The 25,899-nt window shown below is 42.4% G+C and overlaps 1 protein-coding gene across 4 annotated transcripts in view; it reads left to right on the forward strand.

The window, feature by feature from the left end:
- Positions 1 to 25,272, forward strand: part of LOC130270189 (derriere protein-like) — a 53,290-nt gene extending 28,018 nt beyond the window's left edge. Inside the window, exons 2-4 of one of the 4 annotated variants that reach the window (XM_056518170.1) lie at positions 20,970 to 21,075; positions 22,218 to 22,645; positions 23,964 to 25,272. In XM_056518170.1, coding sequence (XP_056374145.1) covers positions 22,393 to 22,645; positions 23,964 to 24,775 — 1,065 coding nt within the window. In that variant the 5' untranslated portion in view covers positions 20,970 to 21,075; positions 22,218 to 22,392 and the 3' untranslated portion in view covers positions 24,776 to 25,272. Of the gene's footprint in view, positions 1 to 20,905; positions 21,076 to 22,217; positions 22,646 to 23,602; positions 23,784 to 23,963 lie in introns of those variants that run through there. The other 3 variants (XM_056518168.1, XM_056518169.1, XM_056518171.1) reach the window with 3 other exon arrangements.
- The last annotated feature ends 627 nt before the right edge of the window (positions 25,273 to 25,899 follow it).

A 25,899-nucleotide genomic window follows, 5' to 3' on the forward strand; every position in this document is an offset into this window, starting at 1 on the left:
GTGTGTCACCCCAGTAATAAGGACATAACATGAAGAGGGGGGGTTGTTACAGTGTGTCACCCCAGTAATAAGGACATAACATGAGGAGGAGGTTTGTTACAGTGTGTCACCCCAGTAGTAAGGAGATAACATGAGGAGGAGGTTTGTTACAGTGTGTCACCCCAGTAGTAAGATAATTACATGAGGAGGGGGTTTGTTACAGTGTGTCACCCCAGTAGTAAGGTAATTACATGAGGAGGGGGTTTGTTACAGTGTGTCACCCCAGTAATAAGGACATAACATGAATAGGGGGTTTGTTACAGTGTGTCACCCCAGTAGTAAGGTAATTACATGAGGAGGGGGTTTGTTACAGTGTGTCACCCCAGTAATAAGGACATAACATGAGGAGGGGGTTTGTTACAGTGTGTCACCCTAGTAGTAAGGTAGTTACATGAGGAGGGGGTTTGTTACAGTGTGTCACCCCAGTAGTAAGGTAATTACATGAGGAGGGGGTTTGTTACAGTGTGTCACCCCAGTAATAAGGACATAACATGAAGAGGGGGGTTGTTACAGTGTGTCACCCCAGTAATAAGGACATAACATGAGGAGGAGGTTTGTTACAGTGTGTCACCCCAGTAGTAAGGAGATAACATGAGGAGGAGGTTTGTTACAGTGTGTCACCCCAGTAGTAAGATAATTACATGAGGAGGGGGTTTGTTACAGTGTGTCACCCCAGTAGTAAGGTAATTACATGAGGAGGGGGTTTGTTACAGTGTGTCACCCCAGTAATAAGGACATAACATGAGGAGGGGGTTTGTTACAGTGTGTCACCCTAGTAGTAAGGTAGTTACATGAGGAGGGGGTTTGTAACAGTGTGTCACCCCAGTAATAAGGAAAAAACATGAGGAGGGGGTTTGTTACAGTGTGTCACTCCAGTAGTAAAGTAATTACATGAGGAGGGGGTATGTTACAGTGTGTCACCCCAGTAATAAGGACATAACATGAGGAGGGTGTTTGTTACAGTGTGTCACCCCAGTAGTAAGGAGATTACATAAGGAGGGGGTTTGTTACAGTGTGTCACCCCAGTAGTAAGGAGATAACATGAGGAGGAGGTTTGCTACAGTGTGTCACCCTAGTAGTAAGGTAATTACATGAGGAGGGGGTTTGTTACAGTGTGTCACCCCAGTAATAAGGACATAACATGAGGAGGGGGTTTGTTACAGTGTGTCACCCTAGTAGTAAGGTAGTTACATGAGGAGGGGGTTTGTAACAGTGTGTCACCCCAGTAATAAGGAAAAAACATGAGGAGGGGGTTTGTTACAGTGTGTCACTCCAGTAATAAGGACATAACATGAGGAAGGGGTTTGTTACAGTGTGTCACCCCACTAGTAAGGAGATTACATGAGGAGGGGGTTTGTTACAGTGTGTCACCCCAGTAGTAAGATAATTACATGAGGAGGGGGTTTGTTACAGTGTGTCACCCCAGTAATAAGGACATAACATGAGGAGGGGGTTTGTTACAGTGTGTCACTCCAGTAGTAATGTAATTACATAAGGAGGGGGTTTGTTACAGTGTGTCACCCCAGTAATAAGGACATAACATGAGGAGGGGGTTTGTTACAGTGTGTCACCCCAGTAGTAAGGAGATTACATAAGGAGGGGGTTTGTTACAGTGTGTCACCCCAGTAGTAAGGAGATAACATGAGGAGGAGGTTTGCTACAGTGTGTCACCCCAGTAGTAAGGTAATTACATGAGGAGGGGGTTTGTTACAGTGTGTCACCCCAGTAATAAGGACATAACATGAGGAGGGGGTTTGCTACAGTGTGTCACCCTAGTAATAAGGACATAACATGAGGAGGGGGTTTGTTACAGTGTGTCACTCCAGTAGTAAGGTAATTACATGAGGAGGGGGTTTGTTACAGTGTGTCACCCCAGTAATAAGGACATAACATGAGGAGTGGGTTTGTTACAGTGTGTCACCCCACTAGTAAGGAGATTACATGAGGAGGAGGTTTGTTACAGTGTGTCACCCCAGTAGTAAGGAGATTACATGAGGAGGAGGTTTGTTACAGTGTGTCACCCCAGTAGTAAGGAGATTACATGAGGAGTTTTTTTTTACAGTGTGTCACCCCAGTAATAAGGACATAACATGAGGAGGGGGTTTGTTACAGTGTGTCACCCCAGTAGTAAGGAGATTACATGAGGAGGTTTGTTACAGTGTGTCTTCCCAGTAGTAAGGAGATTACATGAGGAGGGTTTTTTTTTTACAGTGTGTCACCCCAGTAATAAGGACATAACATGAGGAGGGGGTTTGTTACAGTGTGTCACCACAGTAGTATGAGTATGTGTCAAGGGGGCGGCAAAATTAGCTTTTGCCAAGAGTGGCAAAAATCCTTGCCCCAGCCCTGCTCACCCCTAAACTGTGATTGGCAGATGGAAGTTATGGTGCTCAATGGTGTAAGTGCAGGAAACAGACACAATGAGGAGGTGCAATGGGACTTTACTCATGGAGTTGTAAATACAAAATACAAGAGTTTTATTTCTCACTCTCAACTGGTGACCCGTAAAAAGGTTACCCAGGTGCTTGCAGAGGAGAGTTTTGCTGATTCGGATTTATCCTCGTAGCAGTTCCTAATGCTCCTCTATGCTGCAAAAGTAAGGAGAAATCTAGTGATGTTGTAAATTACCATCCAAAGTATATTGTATGTGTGGGCGTAGAAGGCTTGGTAACCCTTTCACTGTCTACTAGTGAAACTGGAACAGGGAGTGGAAGTACAATACAATGCAATAATACATTTGTATGCATAAAGCGAAGAAGACATCAGACACCCAATCCCATACGCTATTTTAGGACATTATACTTCCCATTGCCAGCTCCTAATGACTTTACCCAATGCCATACCTGATGCCCTCTGTCTCTAGTATTGGGTATGGTATCAGGTAAAGCTACTTAGAGCTAGAGAGGACTAGTGTTGCTCGCGAATATTCGCAATTCGAATATTATTCGCGAATATCGCATATTCGCGAATTCGCGAATTTCGCGAATATAGCGCTATATATTCGTAATTACGAATATTCGTATTTTTTTTTTTTTTTTTTTCTTCACAGTACACATCACAGTGATCACCCCTCTCTGCTTCCAGCTTGTGTGGTGTAAAGAAGGCTGTAATACTACTGTGTGAGACTGGCGTGAGAAAATTCGCATATGCGAAAATTAGCATATGCTAATTTGCGCATATGCGAATATTCGCGTATGTTAATTTTGTATTTGCTAATTTTCACATATGTTAATTTTCGCATACGCGAATAATCGCATATGCGAAAATAAACCGAGAATGTGCGAATATATGACGAAAATTCGTCCATATATTCGCGAATATTCGCGAATTCGAATATGGCCTATGCCGCTCAACACTAGAGAGGACCAGAAGCAGCAGAGGACAATTTAGCTATGCTTCAGCCCCTACCAAAATATTGTGTATGACACAGCATAGCAATCACATTTTAGGAATATGGGGGAGGGGGGGGGGTGCCAGTTTAAGCACGATTTTCATTGAGGAAGAGACAGATTAGCCTAATAAAATACATTAGACTTAAATTTGCATTGATTTTGTAATGACAGTTAAGCCAGTTAAAACTAGATGCCAAACCATCCCAATTCTTGTCATAGATGTTAGTATGAGTCGAAATACCGTAAAAACCAACAATCCAGTACAGACCTACAGGGAGCTAGGCAGATTGTATATGGGTCAGGTTCATTTGACCCAGTTCTCCTGTTTAGGTGCTGAAAGAAAGAAGAACTTTATGGAGGAGCTTATCAATGGGTTTTGTGTAGGTTTTAGCTAAATATTGTCACAAATTTTTGAGCAATCATTTTTTTGCACAAATTGGTGTGAAATTGCAACCTGTGTTTTGTGCTGAATTCAGAGCAAAAAATGATGAGTTTACTCCAGTTTTCTTATGAAAGCATTGATAACCCCCCCCCCCCCCCCCCGAATTGTGTACATTTTTGTACAATACCCATCCTTATATATAAAACTGTGCAGACATTTCTACCCAGAAAATCCACTCAAAAATTTGTGCCAGAAAATTGAACTTGTTCAATGTTTTGGCAGATTTCCGCACCACAGACATTGCCATCTATGGGGACGGCAATATCTGTGCGGTCCAAGTGCTGCACTCGTAATCTCCAGATGGATTTTGTCCATCTGGAAATCCTGAAGTGTGAATCCAGCCTTACCATAAATTTTAGACAAAGCCGATTGACATGTTGAGTAGGAAACTGTGTTTTAGAGGTTGGTGAGTTTACAAAAATGGGAATGTGTTTTAAAACTGGGTAAAAAAAAAATCAGCATTTAAAAACACATGTCAGTTCTATGATGTATCTGCAAATTTAGCATTTGCCATTATGAACAGTTATAAAAACAAGACGCTATCACTTCATAGTCATATACTATAACCTACTTTATAATCACTGTTACTAATAAAAATGGATGCAATTCATGGGTCAAATTGTGGAAAACTATGTGCAAGCAGAACCTAAGGAACTGAGACATTTTCCCAGACACCATTAGAAAAAAAATAATAATTAAATATAAAAGAGGAAATGTATCTAAGTTGAAATTCCCATGGAAATAAAACCCTTGGAAATCTGCAAATTTTCCATATACGATGAAGGAATGACCAATGTTCACTATTAAGAGCACTGACTTTATTTCCCCATTGTCATCCAGATGTGCCTACACTGTCATCTTCTGAACTCTGTTCTTGCTGTCATGTTTATGCTGTGAAAAGACGGATATAGTGGAAACATGACCTATGGGTGTCCTGTGGTGTCAGCAGGGAAAGGCTCTGACAGCATCCTTCCTTCGTCACTGATGAGTAGAGTGCAGCGCAGTATGGCGGTTGTTCTAGCACTAGATCAGCGTTATGTATCTTACCTAGTGTTGTCTTGGCACAGACCTGCCTTTTGTTTTTAGTAGGAAGTAAGGATGATGATATCATTTACTACTGATTCCATAGTCATTTTCATTACTGTTCTTTGTCTTTATGCTACCAGCTGTTGGACCTTGCACTTAATAGTAGACACTGGCCCTCATTTACTATTCTAAACCCGACCTCTTTTGTCAGGTTTTATTGGCGCATCTTTGTCTGGGACATGTCGCAGACATCGTGCGCCAGTCTGCGACACTATGCGACATTTTTTCCCGACGGACCCGATGTGGATTCTCCCAAACCCGAAAAAGGGGCGTAACCCGACATTTCTGAGCTTTCCCACGTATTTATTAAGGTTTCCAACCCGAATTTGTTGAATTGTTGTGGATTTTTTCCCGACAGCTCAGAGGAGTTGGAAACCAAAACCAACAAAACCCACGTGCGACAAACAGGATGCGACATAATAATAAATACCAGGGGAAAAAAGCAGTCGGGTAAGAAAGCAACATAGACTTACAACCCGATTTTCTTAGTAAATGAGGGCCATTGTGGTCGGCACCCTGTAAGCAGTTGTGACTGTTCCTGGTAAAAGGAAATAGTTGTCCCCTTTACATCATAATAACACTTCCAAACTTAGGGAAGACAAAAATGATTTTGTCAGGTGACTACCCTAGGAAAACCGTTTTTACCTCCCGGCATTAACACTGTGAGGATAAAAAGCTGCCCTGCTCCCACTCCTACCTCATTGTCTAGTTTCCCCGATCTGGTCCAAACTGCTCTCTAAAGGCCCCAGACAGAGCTTCCAATGCTCCAGGCAGATTGTACAGGTGAAACTCGAAACATTAGAATATCGTGCAAAAGATAATTTATTTCAGTAATGCAACTCGTCTGCGGAAGGAAGCATGAAGTGCTCCAAAATCTCCTGGTAGACGGATGCGTTGACCCTGGACTTAATAAAGCACAGTGACCAACAGCAGCAGATGATATGACTCCCCAAATCATATTGTGGTAGGGCCTTGGGGGTGTAGTGTAGTTGGGGTGTTGCTTCGGTATATGAGGGGTTTAACTTAACCCCTGTCACTCGTGACGCCAGGGTGAGGGTTAAAACGCTGAGGTAAATCTCCGGCCTATCGCCACCCTTCCCAGAAACAATAGGTGCGTGATTAAATTAATGAAGGTCCACAATAGGGATGAACTTGAACTTGTATAAACTTTACTGGGGTACTTGCGGTACATCCAATTAACAGCAACAGTCTTAGCAATACAGTCTCCATACAGCACGGCAGTGATTGACAGATGCTGCGGACCATTGACTTATCCAAAGGACTAGTAGAATTAGGGTTGATGCAGAGATCTGTCCGAATTTAGGGGTCTGTTTAGGTCCAGTGATCTTGCAGACTTAACAGGGATTGAGATAACTCACAGTTTTGTAAGATGGCCGTTGCCGCAAGGCTTGGGCCTAGTCACTGCTGATGACAGCTGCGCAGATCCTCCTCTATCAGCAGCCCATGAGGAAAGAGATGCTGCTTGCTTGGCAGCCCAGGAACAAGAGAGAGATTAATGGCCGCCGCTCCCTTATATGGAATGGGGCAGGGCCGTTTTGGATTGGTCCGTGTCAGCTGTCACTCACCGTTACAATGCATGGTGGGCGATCACCTGACTTCCTCCAAAGGTCCTTGAACCATAAACCATAGAGTTTTAGAACGCATCACGTGACCCGCAGGTCCTGCGACACTACAACAAGGTAAGTACACTTTATTTACATGTTTACACATTGAATTTGAATAATTTTAGCTATTAAAGGTTGACAAGGGGCTAACTATAGATGAGGACCCCACCGGTACCTAGGGACTCTGACTTTGGGGACCTCACCACAAGGTAACGAATGCAATCCGGTACCGGGACACCACAATATAATATATTGGGGATTTGGGGTTTTCATGAGCTGTAACCATAGCCCTCACAATTATGACAAATCACGGCTTGAACTATCTCGCTTTGCATCTAATGAGTCTCTCTCATACAGTACATTACTTTCACTTTTTAAATTGCATTACTTAAAGAAATAAACTTTTGCACGACATTTTAAATTTTAGAGTTTCACCTGTATATGGGTCAGGCTCATTTGACCAGTTCTCCTGTTAAAGGGGTACTCCGCCCCTAGAATCTTATCCCCTATCCAAAGGGTAGGGGATAAGATGTCAGATCGCCGGGGTGCCGCTGCTGGCGACCCCAGGATCTTCGCTGCAGCACAGCGCTATCATTACTGCACAGAGCAAACTCGCACCATGCGTAATGACAGGCAATACAGGGACTGGAGAATCGTTACGTCACAGCTCCGCCCCCTCAATACAAGTCTATGGGAGGGGGCATGGCAGCCATCACACCCCCTCTCATAGACTTGCATTAAGGGGGTGGGCCGTGACGTCACGAGGGGGCGGAGCCGTGACGTAACGATGCTCCGGCCCCTGTATTGCCCGTCATTACACACAGAGCAAGTGTGCTCTGTGCAGTAATGATAGCGGGGTGCCGCAGCCAAGATCCCGGAGGTCCCCAGCAACGGGATCCCAGCGATCTGACATCTTATCCCCTAAGATAAGATGCTAGGGGCGGAGTACCCCTTTAAGGTGCTGAAAGAAAGCAGAATTTATGGAGGAGCTTATCAATGGGTTTTAGTAAAATATTGTCACAACTTTTAGAGCAATATTTTATTTAGATTTTTTTGCTCTAATTTGTGTGAAATTGCAACCTGAGTTTTGTGCTGGGCAAAAAATGATGAGTTTACTCCAGCTTGTATATAAAAGCATTGATCCCCCCCCCCCAATTGTGTAATTTTTGTACAACACCCATCTTTGTATATTAAACTTTGCAAAATTGTTGATCTTTTTTCCACTCTATTCTGGCTCAGGGAATGATAGATCCCTCTCCTCCTACTGTTTTTGTGTTTATACTTTTTTTCTATAAACCATCCATACTATTGAACTTCGGAACACATCATATGGCATATGAGAATGATTTAGGCCGAGTTCACACTACTGAATTTCCGAGCAGAATTCCGTTTTGAAATTCTGCTCGGAAATTCCAGTGCAGCAGATTCTCATTGCTGGCAATGGGATTCCGCTGCTCTCTAAAGGCCCCAGACAGAGCTTCTGCTGCAGATGGGAACAAGGCCAAACTGAGAGTGGTTCTTCAATAAATAAAATAATAAATACTTTTCACAAAACTTTTACATGTTATTAAACTGCTTATAGACTCTTATTCCCGGGGACAACAATCTTTATCATAGTTTGTATACTATATGAAGTTCGCTTAATCATTCAGTTGACCCAATTTGCACTTTTCTTTAACCCTTTTATTACTTAAAGTATATTTTTATCAACCACAATACAATATGTGCTATGATAAAACCACTGGCATAACCAGCAAGGTAGCAACTAGAGATGAGCGATTTTACAGTAATTCGATCTGTCACGAACTTCTCGGCTCGGCAGTTGCTGACTTTAGCCTGCATAAATGAGTTCAGCTTTCAGATGCTCCGGTGGGCTGCAAAAGGTGGGTACAGTCCTAGTAGAGTCTCCTTGGACTGTACCCAACTTTTCCAGCCCACCAGAGCACCTTAAAGCTGAACTAATTTATACAGGCTAAAGTCAGCAACCGCCGAGCCGAGAACTTTGTGACGAATCGAATCACTGTAACTTCACTCATCTCTAGTAGCAACCATAAATGTTGCTTTAGGGTATTTAGGGATTCTATTGAATTATGAAATATTAAGTGGCTGTGGCTGTGAAAAAAATCTGAGAAGATCAAGCAGGGACAGAGATGAGAGGGGGAGCAAGGAGTCAATCCAGCCCTCATCACATTAGGAGCTTGGGAACACCACTTAGATTTTTTTGTACGAGAGAATTAAGGTACTTTTCCATGTTAGGGTGCATTCACACCACGTTTTTGCAAAACAGTTCCCGTATACGTTTTCTATGTGAAAACCGTATGGAACCGTATTGGAAAGCGTATGCATTGCCTCTCCATTGAAAACCGTATGCAAAAAGATGCATCAAGTTGTGTCCGTTTTGCATCCTGTACGGTTTTGTCAGGTTTTTTTTCCTGTACCCAAAACCGTAGTCTACCACTATTTCAGGTCCGGTTGAAAAACTGTATTCAACCGTATACGTTTTTTTTAACATGGGAGTCAATGGGAATCGTACAGAACTGTATGTGCATACAGTTCCATCCGGTTTTCCCCATACGGTTTTTGACTTTGCACAGTTTTTATTCTTGGAATTTCAATCAAACAAGTAAAACTTTATTCAAAATGGAGAGAAAGGTAAAAAAAACTATACGTTTTTTAACTGTATACGGGTTAAAAATTGTACACACGTTTTGATACAGTTTAGTCAGGTTTTGAGGAATCCGTTTTTCCTCAAAAACCTGATACGGGAACTGTATTGCAAAAACGTGGTGTGAATGCACCCTTATAGAAACACAGTGACAGCAGTTGTTAATGTGAATTGCAGCTGACAATTTATAGTTTGCAATTGGTTGTTTATTTTGTTTGAAAGTACAGAAAGTCGCCAAGGTATTCATGTCCTGAACACTTTTGCTGCTGAAAGTAGTTGCGAAGGCTCTATTAAAAGTTTTGTTGTGGGGTCACATGGTTACTAGTTAGACCTCTGTTGACACTATAAGGCTGGCTCCGTGTGCGGATTGTCTGCAGAGGGGTTTCCGGCTGAAGAGAATTAATTCTCTCGGCGGTGGGATTTCAGCAGTGGAAAGCCATTGTCACAATGTAATTCTCCTGCACTGGACTTTCCGAACGAAATTCCCAAGCAGAATTTCCTGACGGAAATATCATAGTGAGGGGTGATCAATAAATATATAAATAAATTAAACAGCATTGGAAATACAAATAAAAAATAAAATGCTAACTTCTCATTTGGTTATTCAAAACTTTTTCCCAGAATCTTTTTTGTGATGCAAAGGGCATTATTTTATGTGATTTTTGTATCACTAAATTTTTTGTGATATAGGAGGAAAATGTGAAACAAAAATGGAAATATTTGCCTTTCTTTTAGAAAAACAACAATTTTTTAACGAAGTGCTGTAAAATACTTCTATGTTTTGTTCGCTTTCTGCTGCATTTATTTTATTCCATATAGACAATGTAAATAGGGCTGTGTTTTTATATGTATTTTTTATTTTATCTAACATATTGTGCCCCTATATGGCCATAGCAGACATTCGTCACTCTCTACTTTGCACATTGTAGAGCATTGGTGCTTTGGAGCCTAAGATGCATGACCCAAAGTCCTCAAACACTCTCCAACATAAACCGAACAAGGTACGTTGTTGACGTTTTTTTTGTAAATCACAAAAATAGGAAAAGATAATTCAACATTGTGGTCTCAAAGACTTTTATCAAGGAGTCTGTCAGGTAAATTGTACCAGGTTCGTCTGCAGGAGCTGATCAGGCTACTAGAGAAACTTTGCATTCGGCCTATAGTGTAAATGTCTGACCACCAGAGGCGCTTAAATGGGATGTGCTGTAGATGGTAAGCAGCATCCACAAGAGCACAAGGTCCCTTTAATCAGCTGATCATCAGGGGTACCGATTATAGACATAAAGTGTCAGGGTGGTGTAGTGAAAGGGGATAGGGGAGCTGAAATGAGAAATAGCCTAAGGTCGTGGTCTACTTAATATATAGTTATATCCTTCATTGATGTTGTAGTCTTTTACACAAGATTATTGAAATCGTTTAAATTGTAACACGAATCAGTAAGTGTAAACAGTAAGTGTAGGAGAGCAGAGAGAGGAATGAGAGTCTTCAATTAAAGATGTTAAAAAACTAATTACAAAAAGAAGAGAACTGTTTGTGTTTGCTTAAAAACAATAAGAAGTGTTATTTCCACAGTAAGGTCAACAAGCAGCTTAGCCATGTAAAAGTGGTTACATTGTGCCAGCAGGGGGTCACAATTTTGACACCTCCTAGAAGGCAGGGAGCCTCTTATCTGGTGTGAAACTCAACTCTAGAGTGACCAAGGCCTAGAAATGGTCAGTATCAATGGAAGTGACATGTTAACAGCTGGTCAGCAGAGAAACAATTGGGGAACTTATTTGCATTTTCTCTGCAACTAAATTAACACCTTTTTTTTAGTAATGCAATTCACTGATAATCCTATCATATGTATGTATATTAGAAAAATACAGTTTCTGCTTTTGTCATCAAATAATAAAGGGACATAATAATTACAAATGGGAGAAGAGACTTGGCCTTATTCTGATCCTCCCCTCACAGAATACATTGGGGAAACGTTGTGTCTATGATTCAGTTTCAGTAAATTACGACAAATATTTGACAAAACTTATCATATTCAGGGGTGGACACTGTGCATGAATAGTGTATGGGGCACCAGGGACTCCAATAGCTCAGCATAGAAGACCTCCTATGTCTATTTAACAACCCACCAGCAATTTTGGATCAATGTCATAATGTCAGTGCTTTACATGCAGTAGAACACTGATAGCTAGTTATAAGGCATCTATAGGCCCATTTTTCTGCTGGAACCCCCTGCAACTGCACAGGTTGCACATATGGGATGTCTGCACCTGATCACATTTGAATTGATAGGTAACTTGTCAGATTGTTGGAATCAGCTGCATATATATATATATATATATATATATATATATATAAATTATTACATTTTACTAGGATTAATTTCAGCAATTTCAACAAGGGTTGTACTATAATGTAATATTGAGGCTTTGATATCCTGGGATCAGGAGGATTGTGCCGAGATTTGGACATTTGATATACTACAAAAGGTTATGGTTTTCGTTGGTTGCATATTTTATTTGATTCTCTCAGCTTGAAGGGATTTATATGGAACTTTAACCATTTTCTTTTGTACTAAATTAAGAATGATCACTAATACCCTTCCACCACAATATTACTGTGGTTTACACTAGCATATGCAGGCTGTGATGTACCTACTGTGAACGGGGGAGTGGCAGCCCAGGATTCAGGGCCAGCACCACCTGCAGGTACATCTTTGTGCATGCCTTGACCCACTGGGCCCCATAGCTATCTTAATAAACTTTTCTATATATGGAGCCTGAAGAGAGTAGCTTTTTTTCTTCCATCCAAAGTCCTTTTTTCACTTTGTAGTTTTTCTGGCAGTTTTAGTATCGGTTCACATTATAGAATTTCCGACCAGATTTCCTCTTAGGAATTTTGGTCGGAAATTAAAGGGGTTATGCAGGGAAAAACTTTTTTTTATATATCAACTGGCTCCAGGAAGTTAAACAGATTTGTGAATTACTTCTATTAAAAAATCTTAATCCTTTCAGTACTTATGAGCTTCTGAAGTTAAGGTTGTTCTTTTCTGTCTAAGTGCTCTCTGATGACACGTGTCTCCGGAACAGCCCAGTTTAGAAGAGGTTTGCTATGGGGATTTGCTTCTAAACTGGGTGGTTCCTGAGACACGTATCATCAGAGAGCACTTAGACAGAAAAGGAAAACCTTAACTTCAGAAGCTCATAAGTACTGAAAGGATTAAGTTTTTTAATAGAAGCAATTTACAAATCTGTTTAACTTTCTGGAGCCAGTTGATATATAAAAAAAAGTTTTTTCCTGGATAACCCCTTTAAGGTGCAACAGAATCCCATTGCTGGCGATAGAATTCCTCTGCACAGTGCACACTACATTTTAGCAGCAGATATTCTTTTGAAGCAATTCTGGCGCCAAAATAAAGAACTTGTCCATTCTTTAAGCTGAATCCGCACCGCAGACATTGCCGTCTATGGGGGTGGCAACGTCCGAGCGGTTCTAACGCCGGCTGATTCAGTCAGTGCTGGCCGTACTCCAGTCCCCCTAGAAATTCAGTAGTGTGAACCCAGCCTTAGAGTCAAAGCCAGAAGTGGATTTATGGTTTTAAAAGGAAGAAGAGAGATAAAGTTAGTCCTAAAGTAAGTTTAGGACTTAATGACGCATAAAGCTGCATCAAATACTACAGTTACAATTTCAGGCGTTTCTGTTATTTCAAAAAAAATATTTGACATGTACAAATGTTTGATCGATCAGGGTCAGATGTTCAGGCCCTACCAATAGCTAAAAGAAGCCAAGAGAAGTGATCAGATGAGCCGGATTGCTGCTATCCCCCTCTCACTGCAGGAGATGAGCTGCATAGATTTACTATAGAATCTGTCTTCTGCAACAAGGCAGGGAGAGCAGCAAGTAGGGGAGAAAAGCATTCTCCTGACTCCTCCTGGGTCTGATCACGCAGACCCTGACCAATCAAAACCTTTTACAGTTCTCTGTAATATAGATAAGTACCACACTATTAATAAGAGTCATACACCATCATATACATATAACCAAACAAGAGAAATGCACATTGTGGTCTAAAGGACTAAAATATGAAAATCTTTATTAACAATTACATACAATACATGTTAAAATACATAAAAACGATCCAGGAAAACATCCTCATCATGCCAAATAAAAAAAATGGTGGGATCCCTATAGTAAAAATGTTATTGGAACGAGTACAACTCTCATATGGCAGCTGTGCAAACCACAATAAATTGATAATACTGAATGAATAGACTGCCAGTACAGTAAAACACTGACAAACAAGTACATCCCATAATGCAATTGAATAAAATGCAAGTGCCTGAAATACTGACACACAGGGTAATTCAAAAAATAAAGTACAGGTCACCGGAAGAAGCAAGAATAAAGTGAAAGGCGCGTCGGGTATGGGGATTTCCCTGAAGTACATTTCATTAGGCTAATATGGCGGTTATTTGACCCGTATGGGAATCAACACGGTAAAGGAGGAGAGCATATTTAAAAGAAGAAAAACTACCACAAGAGGTTTTATATTAGAGGGCAAAGGTTTCTGCAGTAATATCAGGAAAAATTACTTTACTGAGAGAGTAGTGGATGCATGGAATAGCCTCCCTGCAGAAGTGGTCGCTGCAAATACAGTGAAGGAGTTTAAGCATGCATGGGATAAGCATAAGGCTATCCTTCATATAAGATAGAGATAGGCATAAGGCTATCCTTCATATAAGATAGAGATAGGCATAAGGCTATCCTTTATATAAGATAGGGATAGGCATAAGGCTATCCTTCATATAAGATAGGGATAGGCATAAGGCTATCCTTCATATAAGATAGAGATAGGCATAAGGCTATCCTTCATATAAGATAGAGATATGCATAAGGCTATACTTCATATAAGATAGAGATATGCATAAGGCTATCCTTCATATAAGATAGAGATAGGCATAAGGCTATCCTTCATATAAGATAGGGATAGGCATAAGGCTATCCTTCATATAAGATAGAGATAGGCATAAGGCTATCCTTCATACAAGATAGAGATATGCATAAGGCTATCCTTCATATAAGATAGAGATAGGCATAAGGCTATCCTTCATATAAGATAGGGATAGGCATAAGGCTATCCTTCATATAAGATAGGGATAGGCATAAGGCTATCCTTCATATAAGATAGGGATAGGTATAAGGCTATCCTTCATATAAGATAGGGATAGGCATAAGGCTATCCTTCATATAAGATAGAGATAGGTATAAGGCTATCCTTCATATAAGATAGGGATAGGCATAAGGCTATCCTTCATATAAGATAGAGATAGGCATAAGGCTATCCTTCATATAAGATAGAGATAGGCATAAGGCTATCCTTCATATAAGATAGGGATAGGCATAAGGCTATCCTTCATATAAGATAGGGATAGGCATAAGGCTATCCTTCATATAAGATAGAGATAGGCATAAGGCTATCCTTCATATAAGATAGAGATAGGCATAAGGCTATCCTTCATATAAGATAGGGATAGGCATAAGGCTATCCTTCATATAAGATAGGGATAGGTATAAGGCTATCCTTCATATAAGATAGAGATATGCATAAGGCTATCCTTCATATAAGATAGGGATAGGCATAAGGCTATCCTTCATATAAGATAGAGATAGGCATAAGGCTATCCTTCATATAAGATAGGGATAGGCATAAGGCTATCCTTCATATAAGATAGGGATAGGTATAAGGCTATCCTTCATATAAGATAGAGATAGGCATAAGGCTATCTGTTACGCCGAGCGCTCCGGGTCCCCGTTCCTCCCCGGAGCGCTCGCCTCATCTTCGTTGTTGCAGCGCCCCGGTCAGATCCACTGACCGGGTGCGCTGCGGTCCCGCCTTCAGCCGGGATGCGATCCGCGATGCGGATAGCGCCCGCTCGCGATGCGCACCCCGGCCCCCGTACCTGACTCGCTCTCCCTCGGTCCTGTCCCGGCGCGCGCGGCCCCGCTCCCTAGGGCGCGCGCGCGCCGGGTCTCTGCGATTTAAAGGGCCAGTGCACCAATGATGGTGCCTGGCCCAATCTTCCCAATTAGCTTAATTGGCTCCCACCTGTGCACTCCCCTATATCTAGTCACTTCCCCTGCACTCCCTTGCCGGATCTTGTTGCCTTAGTGCCTAGTGAAAGCGTTCCCTTGTCTGTTCCTAGTCCGTGTTCCTGACCTCCTGCCGTTGCCCCTGACTACGATCCTTGCCGCCTGCCCCCGACCTTCTGCTACGTCCGACCTTGCTTCTGCCTACTCCCTTGTACCGCGCCTATCTTCAGCATCTTCAGCAGCCAGAGAGGTAAGCCGTTGCTAGTGGATACGACCTGGTCACTACCGCCGCAGCAAGACCATCCCGCTTTGCGGCGGGCTCTGGTGAAAACCTGTAGTGGCTTAGAACCGGTCCACTAGCGCGGTCCTCGCCATCCCTCTCTGGCACAGAGGATCCACTACCTGCCAGCCGGCATCGTGACAGTAGATCCGGCCATGGATCCCGCTGAAGTTCCTCTGTCAGTTGTCGCTGACCTAACCACGGTGGCCGCCCAGCAAGCCCGACAGATCGCCCTTCTAACCCGTCAGCTGTCGGAAATGTCCACCATTTCGCACCAACTTCAGTCGCAACTTCTCCAGCAATCTTCTCCTCCGCCAGCTCCTGCACCTCCTCCGCAGCGAGTGGCCACTCCTAGCCTCTGCCTGTCCTTGCCGGACAAATTTGATGGGGACTCTAAGTATTGCCGTGGCTTTCAGTCGCAATGTTCCCAGCACTTGGAGATGATGTCGGACCAGTTTCCTACTGAAAGGTCTAAGGTGGCTTTCGTGTTCTGCCTTCTGTCTGGAAAAGCCCTGTCATGGGCCGCACCGCTCTGGGACCGCAATGACCCCGTCACTGCCTCTGTACACTCCTTCTTCTCGGAAATTCGAAGTGTCTTTGAGGAACCTGCCCGAGCTTCTTCAGCCGAGATTGCCCTGCTGAACCTGGCCCAGGGTGTTTCTTCCGTTGGCGAGTACGCCATTCAGTTCCGTGCTCTTGCTTACGACTTGTCCTGGAATAGTGAGGTTCTCTGCGCGACCTTTAAAAAAGGCCTATCCAGCAACATTAAAGATGTTCTGGCCGCACGAGAGACTCCTGCTGACCTACATGAACTCATTCATCTTGCCACTCGCATTGACATGCGTTCTTCCGGATGGCGTCTGGAGCTTCGCCTGGATATGGACTTTGTTCGCACAAAGCGTTTTTTCTCCCCGGCTCCTCTCTCCTCTGGTCCTCTGCAATCTGTTCCTGTGCTTCCCGCCGCGGAGGCTATGCAAGTTGACCGGTCTCGCTTGACACCTCAAGAGAGGACACGACGCCGCATGGAGAATCTTTGCCTGTACTATGCCGGTACCGAACACTTCCTGAAGGATTGTCCTATCCGTCCTCCCCGCCTGGAAAGACGTACGCTGACTCCGCACAAAGGTGACACAGTTCTTGATGTCAACTCTGCTTCTCCACGCCTTACTGTGCCTGTGCGGATATCAGCCTCTACCTTCTCCTTCTCTACTATGCTCTTCTTGGATTCCGGATCTGCAGGAAAATTTTTTTTGGCCTCTCTCATCAACAGGTTCTACGTTCCTGTGACCAGTCTCGCCAGACCCCTCTACATCTATTGTTTTTACAATAAAAGATTGGACTGTCTCGTACGTTTCCACACAGAACCCCTCCTAATGTGCATCGGACCTCATCACGGAAAAATTGAGTTTTTTTTCCTCAGGTTCTTTGGCCCCAAGAAGAGGGGGAGACCCAAGGGGGGGGGTACTGTTACGCCGAGCGCTCCGGGTCCCCGTTCCTCCCCGGAGCGCTCGCCTCATCTTCGTTGTTGCAGCGCCCCGGTCAGATCCACTGACCGGGTGCGCTGCGGTCCCGCCTTCAGCCGGGATGCGATCCGCGATGCGGATAGCGCCCGCTCGCGATGCGCACCCCGGCCCCCGTACCTGACTCGCTCTCCCTCGCTCCTGTCCCGGCGCGCGCGGCCCCGCTCCCTAGGGCGCGCGCGCGCCGGGTCTCTGCGATTTAAAGGGCCAGTGCACCAATGATGGTGCCTGGCCCAATCTTCCCAATTAGCTTAATTGGCTCCCACCTGTGCACTCCCCTATATCTAGTCACTTCCCCTGCACTCCCTTGCCGGATCTTGTTGCCTTAGTGCCTAGTGAAAGCGTTCCCTTGTCTGTTCCTAGTCCGTGTTCCTGACCTCCTGCCGTTGCCCCTGACTACGATCCTTGCCGCCTGCCCCCGACCTTCTGCTACGTCCGACCTTGCTTCTGCCTACTCCCTTGTACCGCGCCTATCTTCAGCATCTTCAGCAGCCAGAGAGGTAAGCCGTTGCTAGTGGATACGACCTGGTCACTACCGCCGCAGCAAGACCATCCCGCTTTGCGGCGGGCTCTGGTGAAAACCTGTAGTGGCTTAGAACCGGTCCACTAGCGCGGTCCTCGCCATCCCTCTCTGGCACAGAGGATCCACTACCTGCCAGCCGGCATCGTGACACTATCCTTCATATAAGATAGGGATAGGCATAAGGCTATCCTTCATATAAGATAGGGATAGGCATAAGGCTATCCTTCATATAAGATAGAGATAGGCATAAGGCTATCCTTCATATAAGATAGAGATAGGCATAAGGCTATCCTTCATATAAGATAGAGATAGGCATAAGGCTATCCTTCATATAAGATAGGGATAGGCATAAGGCTATCCTTCATATAAGATTGGCATAAGGCTATCCTTCATATAAGATAGGGCCAGGGACTATTCGTAGTATTCAGATTATTGGGCAGACTAGATGGGCCAAATGGTTCTTATCTGCCGACACCTTCTATGTTTCTATATTGGTTCACACAATTAAATTGTCTATTATAAAGGTATATGGATTGTGGACACCCAAATATGGCATGTTATTTTTTTTCAGGAATAGTCTGCTTAATACACTTCTTCTTTGCACGTGCACCTTATATTTTTATTTAGCCTGTGTGTCAGTTTTGACTGCGCATGGATTCTATTAATTTGTACGTGTGCGTTATTTTTAATTTTTTTACTGTACTGTATTCATTCAGTACTATCTATTTATTATGGTTTATGCTATGTTTACATATATGCGTTGTCCGGCATTTTTTCCCTCCAGCACTGTATAAAATGCGGAATGCGGAAACTGAGGCGTGAACTGATCCTAATCATTTGAAGGGAAACGCAGCAAGATGCGTTTCCCTTCAAATGATTAGGATCAGGCATTTTATACAGCGCTGGAGGGAAAAAATGCCGGACAACGCATATATGTAAACATAGCCTAAACCATAATAAATAGATAGTACTGAATGAATACAGTACAGTAAAAAAAAAAAAAAATAACGCACCCGGTGTACAGAAACAATTGACGCCAGATGCTACACAACTGATGCATGTTGTCATCAGTTGTGGCATCAGTTGCGTCGAGATTTAGGCTGGGATTACGAATGCTCATTCAGTTGTACTCATTCCAGTAACAATGTTTTACTATAGGGATCACACATTTTTGGATTTGCCATGATGAGGATCCATTTTGTGTATTTTAACATGTATTGTATGTAATTGTTAATAAAGATATTGGGGGAGATTTATCAAAACCTGTCCAGAGGAAAAATTGTCCAGTTGCCCATAGCAACCAATCAGATCACTTCTTTTATTTCTCAGAGACCTATTTTAAAATGAAAGAAGCGATCTGATTGGTTGCTATTTGCAACTAGGCAACTTTACCTCTGGACAGGTTTTAATAAATCTCCCCATTATTTTTTAATCTCTTTGATTATATTTCTGTGTAATATATCAAATGTTTTTAGAAATTATAGTAACACACAAAAAAGAAAACAATGTGTGTGACATGATAGCCTTATTCTAGATCAGTCAAAGGCTGTCCAGGCATGCTGAGAGTGGTAGTGTTTCAACAGCTGGAGGCATCCTGGTTAAGAAGCACTGTTCTAGATTTAAAGGGGTACTCCCGTGGAAACCTTTTTTTTTTTTTTTTCTTTTTTTTTTAATCAACTGGTGCCAGAAAGTTAAACATATTTGTAAATCACTTCTATTAAACAATCTTAATCCTTCCGGTACTTTTTAGGGGCTGTATACTAAAGAGAAATCGAAAAAAGAAATGCATTTCCTGTGATGTCCTGACCACAGTGCTCTCTGCTGACCTCTGCTGTCCATTTTAGGAACTATCCAGAGCAGGAGAAAATCCCCATAGCAAACATATGCTGCTCTGGACAGTTTCTAAAATGGACAGCAGAGGTCAGCAGAGAGCATTGTGGTCAGGACATCACAGGAAATGCATTTCTTTTTTCGATTTCTCTTTAGTATACAGCCCCTAAAAAGTACTGGAAGGATTAAGATTTTTTAATAGAAGTAATTTACAAATCTGTTTAACTTTCTTGCACCAGTTGATTTAAAAAAAAAAAAAAAGTTTTCCACGGGAGTACCCCTTTAATACATGAGGGATACTTCAGCACTAGACAGTTCTCTCCTGCAGAGTTTCTATTATGCTCTAGATTTGTCACCAATTGGCATTCAGAGTGAGAATTTAGTCTCTTGTTGCTGAATAATGCAAATGATGCAATGTAAAATGAGTATTGGTTAAAATAAAGTAATAAAGCAGGCAAAGCTTTATTCATATAACTATTTGTTTGGTTATCTTTTGTACTGGTAGGATATAATCCTATTCTTCGGGCTAAGTTCCTATGCAAAGATGTATTACCGGTGTCTTAATGTAGACTTCAGCCCCATAGTCACTGATGTATTTTGTATACCTGTAGTATGGATCCATAAGGCTAGGTTAACACTGAGAAATTTCTGTCCGGAAATCCACTTTGCAATTCCGGGGCTGGAAATTCTGCTACATGAAGATAAAATGAGAGTAAATGGGCTTTCCGTTCACCCATTCGCACTGCAGAATATTCATGGAAAATCTGCTTGAAAAATTCCACCAGAAGATTGAACTTGTTCAATCTTCTGGCGGATTTCAACTGCAGAATCCCATTGAAGTCAATGGGACCCTGATTTTGAGGTGGTATGTTTGTGATCATTCAAATAACATGACATTAATAATGCTGTCTTCTCTAAGATAATTCACATAAGCATTATGACAAAATAATGTATGAATGTGAATAATGTATGTCCTTACTATGGACCATTATGTAGGCACAACTCCATATAGCAGATTCATACTGTGTAGAAAGCACCCATGCAGCCAGGAATGGACTGAGATGTACAGAACATACATACTATTAACTTTAATTGTATTATAGTTTTTAGTCTTTATTATCATTGTATTTGCAAGATATCTCTTTATTAAGATTTAATAGCTTAAGTATCAACCCATAAGAAATAGACTCTGGTAGAAAGTAATGAGAGTTAGAGAGCGGGGAGAGAAGTACGCTTTTCTACCCGTACGTTCTAGTGATCGGTCGCGGGACTAAGCACTCACACCTTGACATTTGACCTGTCTCCAGGACATGTAAAAAAATATTTTTTGTGACAGGTACACTTTAAATGTCAAGCTACCAGAAGTGAGTGAGAGTGTGTGTGTGCAGTAAGTGTGTACCTGTGGCAGCTTTGAGTTTGAAAATAGTGTAATTTTCTGGAATATGGAATCTGTTAATATAATTTTTATATTTTATACTAGAGGTGCACCAAAATGGAAATTTCAGAACCGAAACGAAACCGAAATAAAAAAAAATGTCCGGCCGAAACCGATACCGAAACCGAAAATGACTTCTACCCGTCTTCTGGTAAAATGCAGCGCTCCGCTCATTAGATTAGATTCCCCCACATTAGATTGCCAGTTCCCCCACATTAATAGGCAGCTCCCCCACAATAGTAGGCAGCTTCCCCACAATAGTAGGCAGGTTCCCCACATTAGGTCAGCATTTCCCCCACAATAGTAGGCAGGTTCCCCACAATATTATGCAGCTCCCCCCAACAATATTAGGCAGCTCCCCCCACATTTGTAGGCAGTTCCCCCACAATATTAGGCAGCTCCCCACAACAATATTAGGCAGCTCCCCCCCCCCACAATATTATGCAGCTCCCCCCCCAACAATATTAGGCAGCTCCCCCCAACAATATTAGGCAGCTCCCCCCCACATTAGGTCAGCAGTTCCCCCACAATAGTAGGCAGCTTCCCCCCACCCCACAGACATACAGCTTCCAGCCATATACAGTGTATGGCTGGAGGCTGTATGTCTGTACTGCTGCCCCCACAGTGTTCCGGTGATCGCTCCTCCGGCCCGGGGTCACATCTACTGCTATGGCCTATGGACCCGTGAGTACGACCATAGAGGCGGAGAAGCGAGGGACCCCGAAGGAGGATCGCAGGAGGACGCCGGGGAATGGTGAGTGACCGGCGGACATCCTTATGTCCCAAAAAGATTTTTCGGGACACAGGGATGTCCGGGATAGGAATACTTCTTTTTATGTGCCCGGGCCGGCTCCCGTGTGTGGCTGCAGGTGGGGGCCGACCAGAGCATATAAAACCTAATACTGTATACTAAAAACCAGGGGGCCTCCAGCTGTTGTGAAACTACAACTCCCAGCATGCCCGGACAGACTTTGCTGGCATAAAAAGAAGTATTCCTATCCCGGAGAGCGCGCCCCCCCCCCCCCCCCCCAGATGTTGCGCCCGGTGCGGTCACCCCTGCACCCCCCACGAGTGCCTCTGCCACTGGCAGTGTTTGTAACTTGTGCTGTGGGCGGGCAGGGGAGGTGGGTCATTATCGGCACATTTTTTGTTGTTTTGGCATTTCCCCGAAACAGCTATTTTCGGCCGATATGTATCGGCCGCCGATATATCGGTGCATCCCTATTTTATACATATAAAGATATTTCTAGGGTCTATGAAATAGATGTTTTTTTTTTTGTTTTGTTTTTTAAGAATTTGAAACAGGCTCCTGGAATGTGAATTTACATAAAAAGGAGGAGACAGGACAATGAGTAGTTAACACCTCCCCCCGGCTCCAAAAAGCTGACAGATTTCACACATGGCTGTTTTTAAGAGTATTTAGGAATGTGTTCCACACCAAGCCAGCAGACCACTGACAAAGATCACCATGGGCACATTGGTGCTGTTCACTTCTATTCTCTTCTCCTATCTTATGCTGGTTGACTGCACTGAGCTACCATTCCAGGAGAGGATGCTTCTCAAAGCTTTGGGATTGAATGGACGACCTAGTCCTGTTGCTCCGGGTCCTGTACCGAAAACCCTTTGGAAGATTTTTGAGAAGGGCATTGATGCAGACAATCCATGCAGAATGGAGGGATTTCAAGTACCTGGAAATATTCTTAGATCCTATAGAGATCAAGGTAAGTGTTTTTACATTTAGATAAAATATTTTGGCATAAATTTTCCTTTTCCTCTCATGTACATAACCTTACATTTCTCAGTGTTGAGCCTTATCTGCCACTTCCCAGGCTAACTCTCCAACCTATTCCTTTGTAACAGTGTAATATCCATAATATTCTTTTAAATGTTAACTACTTCACACTGGTTAGTATCCCTAAGCATTCTTGTTCTAATATTTTTGTTATAGTGTGTATAGGAGCTCAATTCTTGTCCCCTTTTCTTGCTCCTTAAAGAAAATATATGTAAGTTTAAAAAAAAAAAAAAAAAAAAAAAAAAAAAAAAAAATTGTAAAACACAAACCCGAACTGAACATAAAATTCTGTGGAAACTGATCCAACCCACTGATAACGTAATATACAGAAATCTCCTGAACCATTCACACATCTGTAAACCATTATTTATGATACCTATATTCTAGAGACTGTTGGATATTGTTTCTTTTAGCGCTGTCATCTTGAAAGAATGTTATCGTAATTCCTTGATAACTTTTTTTAGTTATTATTCCTCACAACCATAACTTAAAATTGAGAGTAATGCGCCCAAGTGAGGCTCTGTATCATCCTCACTGCATAGGCAACAACATACCCACCACTTTCATGTGATTTCTCATCTGCACAAACCCTTTGTATTATTGAATATGAAATTAAATAGGTCATGTGAATAATACAAAGAGATGATTTGGGCCGCAAGGCTTTTTTTGCATTTGATCAGGGAGGGATTAGGTCAAATAAAACAACTTTTTTGCCGCTGTCTGTATCATGAAGCTCCAGTCCCTGCTGTGTGGCACATACGGATTCAGCCAATCAGGGGCCGCAACAGTGTCCCACCTCAGCCACTAATTGGTTAAGGGGCTTTTGACATTATGGGGAAGATTTATCAAAACCTGCCCAGAGTAAAAGTTGCCCATAGCAACCAATCAGCGCACTTCTTTCATTTTTAACAAGGCCTCTGCAAAATGAAAGAAGCAATCTGATTGGTTGCTATGGGCAACTGGACACCATTTCCTTTGCACAGGTCTTGATAAATCTCCCCCTATGCCCCTAAACCTGCAGTCCGGAGCTTTGTTACACCGACGACATCTTCATGGAAGCAAGGATGGTAAGTGCCAGTGTATTCAGGCGTTTGGGTTTTTATGTTCTAACTACCCCCTCCCTTAGCAAATGCATAATACAATAGCTGCCTGGAAAACCCCTTTAAAGATAATGCATTTTAGATTACATAGTAAACTGTACTTATAAAGCCAGGTAATTATCCTAATGTCTTTTTTTGCTTTTACAGGGCCTTTAAGCACTAGCGATGGATCTGATGGATCATTATGTCTCAAAAAACATCTCTTCTTTGACCTTTCTGTCGTGGAAAAAAAAGAACAATTAACACTCGGACAACTGGAGATCAAGTTCAAGCACAATAGATATCAAGGGCAGGCATTCCAGCTTCGATTGTACCGTCCTTTGCATATGGCCTTAAAGAGCATGAGAGACCACAAGAGCAATAGGAAGCTTCTGTTTGCTCAGTCATTCCGTCTTCATCATAGATCCTTTTCTTTCAACCTTACACAGGTGACACAAGACTGGACCAACACGAAAAGCAACATGGGACTCATTATGGAAATATCTGCTGATGGTAACACTAGCGTGGGGAATCCTTTATCTTCCTATTGTGAGCAAATTCATTCTTTCATCCATGCCTCTCTGCTTACAGTTTCACTTGACCCAACTAGTTGCAAAACACCACGTATCAAAAGAAGCACAGAGTCATCTTTACCAACTCCAAGTAATATCTGCAAAAAGAGGAGACTATACATTGACTTCAAGGATGTAGGATGGCAAAATTGGGTTATTGCTCCTCGTGGTTACATGGCCAACTACTGTCATGGAGAGTGTCCTTATCCATTGACAGAAATGCTCAAGGGCACCAACCATGCAGTGTTGCAGACACTGGTGCACTCTATAGAGCCAGAAGTTACACCTCTACCTTGCTGCGCGCCAACTAAGCTTTCGCCCATCTCAATGCTTTATTATGACAATAATGACAATGTTGTATTAAGACATTATGAGGATATGGTAGTTGATGAATGTGGCTGTAAATAAGCCAATTAACCTTCGACTGTGACCTCCTCCAACCTAAATGCTCCTCCATATAACAGTTGCATTTATTTAGGAGCACTTTATTCAATTTGCATAGCACAAAAGCCACTTCCCCTAAAAATGGAAATGGATATTTGAAATGAAATTCATGTGGATTTATTCATGGAAGCAAATGAAAAATTTACTAAAATCTGGGATTTAAAAATTTTTTTTCACGTTTACAAGCAAGGTTATTCCTAGATCCCACAGTGCCATACCTTTTTGCCTCATCAATTAAAGAGGAATAAGATTAAAACATCTGACAGATAAAATGGCATATCTACTGATTCTAATATGGGAGAACACTAGTTTTCTTTAGGACATTGAAAAGAAAAATATGTATGTTTCCATATCTGGAGTAGCCTCTATATTTTGCACTAAACTATTTGTTTTTACATTTTGGAGCACTATGAAGCCAGCTTTAAGCAGATATACAGCTTTGGACATAATATATGGACTTCTGCATAGTAGCAGACAACTATTTTATAGAAAGGATTGCTACAAATATCAGTTTTATTGATGAATTTATGTAAGATGCTTCAATAAAACCATTCATAAAATTTAAAAAAAGTTGCCTGTTTATTTTAATCTCATAGAAAATGTACAAACCATGATAACTGTCATACATTACGAGTGTTTATCTGTTATGATAAACAATGTTATTATTGCGACATCAATATTTAATACATAAACATGCAATATACATATTTATTAAGGATACAGTCAAATGGACATGTTTAATGCTGTGTTCAATCATTTCGTTTCATGTATCCTAAAGTAAACGTTGACAAAGTTATTCATCATAATATAAAAACTATTTTTACTTATAAGGTAAACAACAGGCATTCTGAGAATTATCAATACAAGCCAATTGTTACAATCCTGTTTTATCTTAACCTTAAAGGGGTAGTCCAGTAGTGAAAAACTTATCCCCTATCCCAAGGGGAAAAGTTTGAGATCACGGGGGGGGGGGGGGGGGGGGGGGTCCGACCGCTGGGGCCCCTTGCGATCTCTCTGTACGGGGGCCAGGCTCTCCGGCCAGATAGCGGGTGTCAACCACCGCACGAAGCGGCGGCCGACACGCCCCC

Source organism: Hyla sarda, chromosome 1 (assembly GCF_029499605.1).
Source record: "Hyla sarda isolate aHylSar1 chromosome 1, aHylSar1.hap1, whole genome shotgun sequence".
Lineage (NCBI taxonomy): Eukaryota > Metazoa > Chordata > Amphibia > Anura > Hylidae > Hyla > Hyla sarda.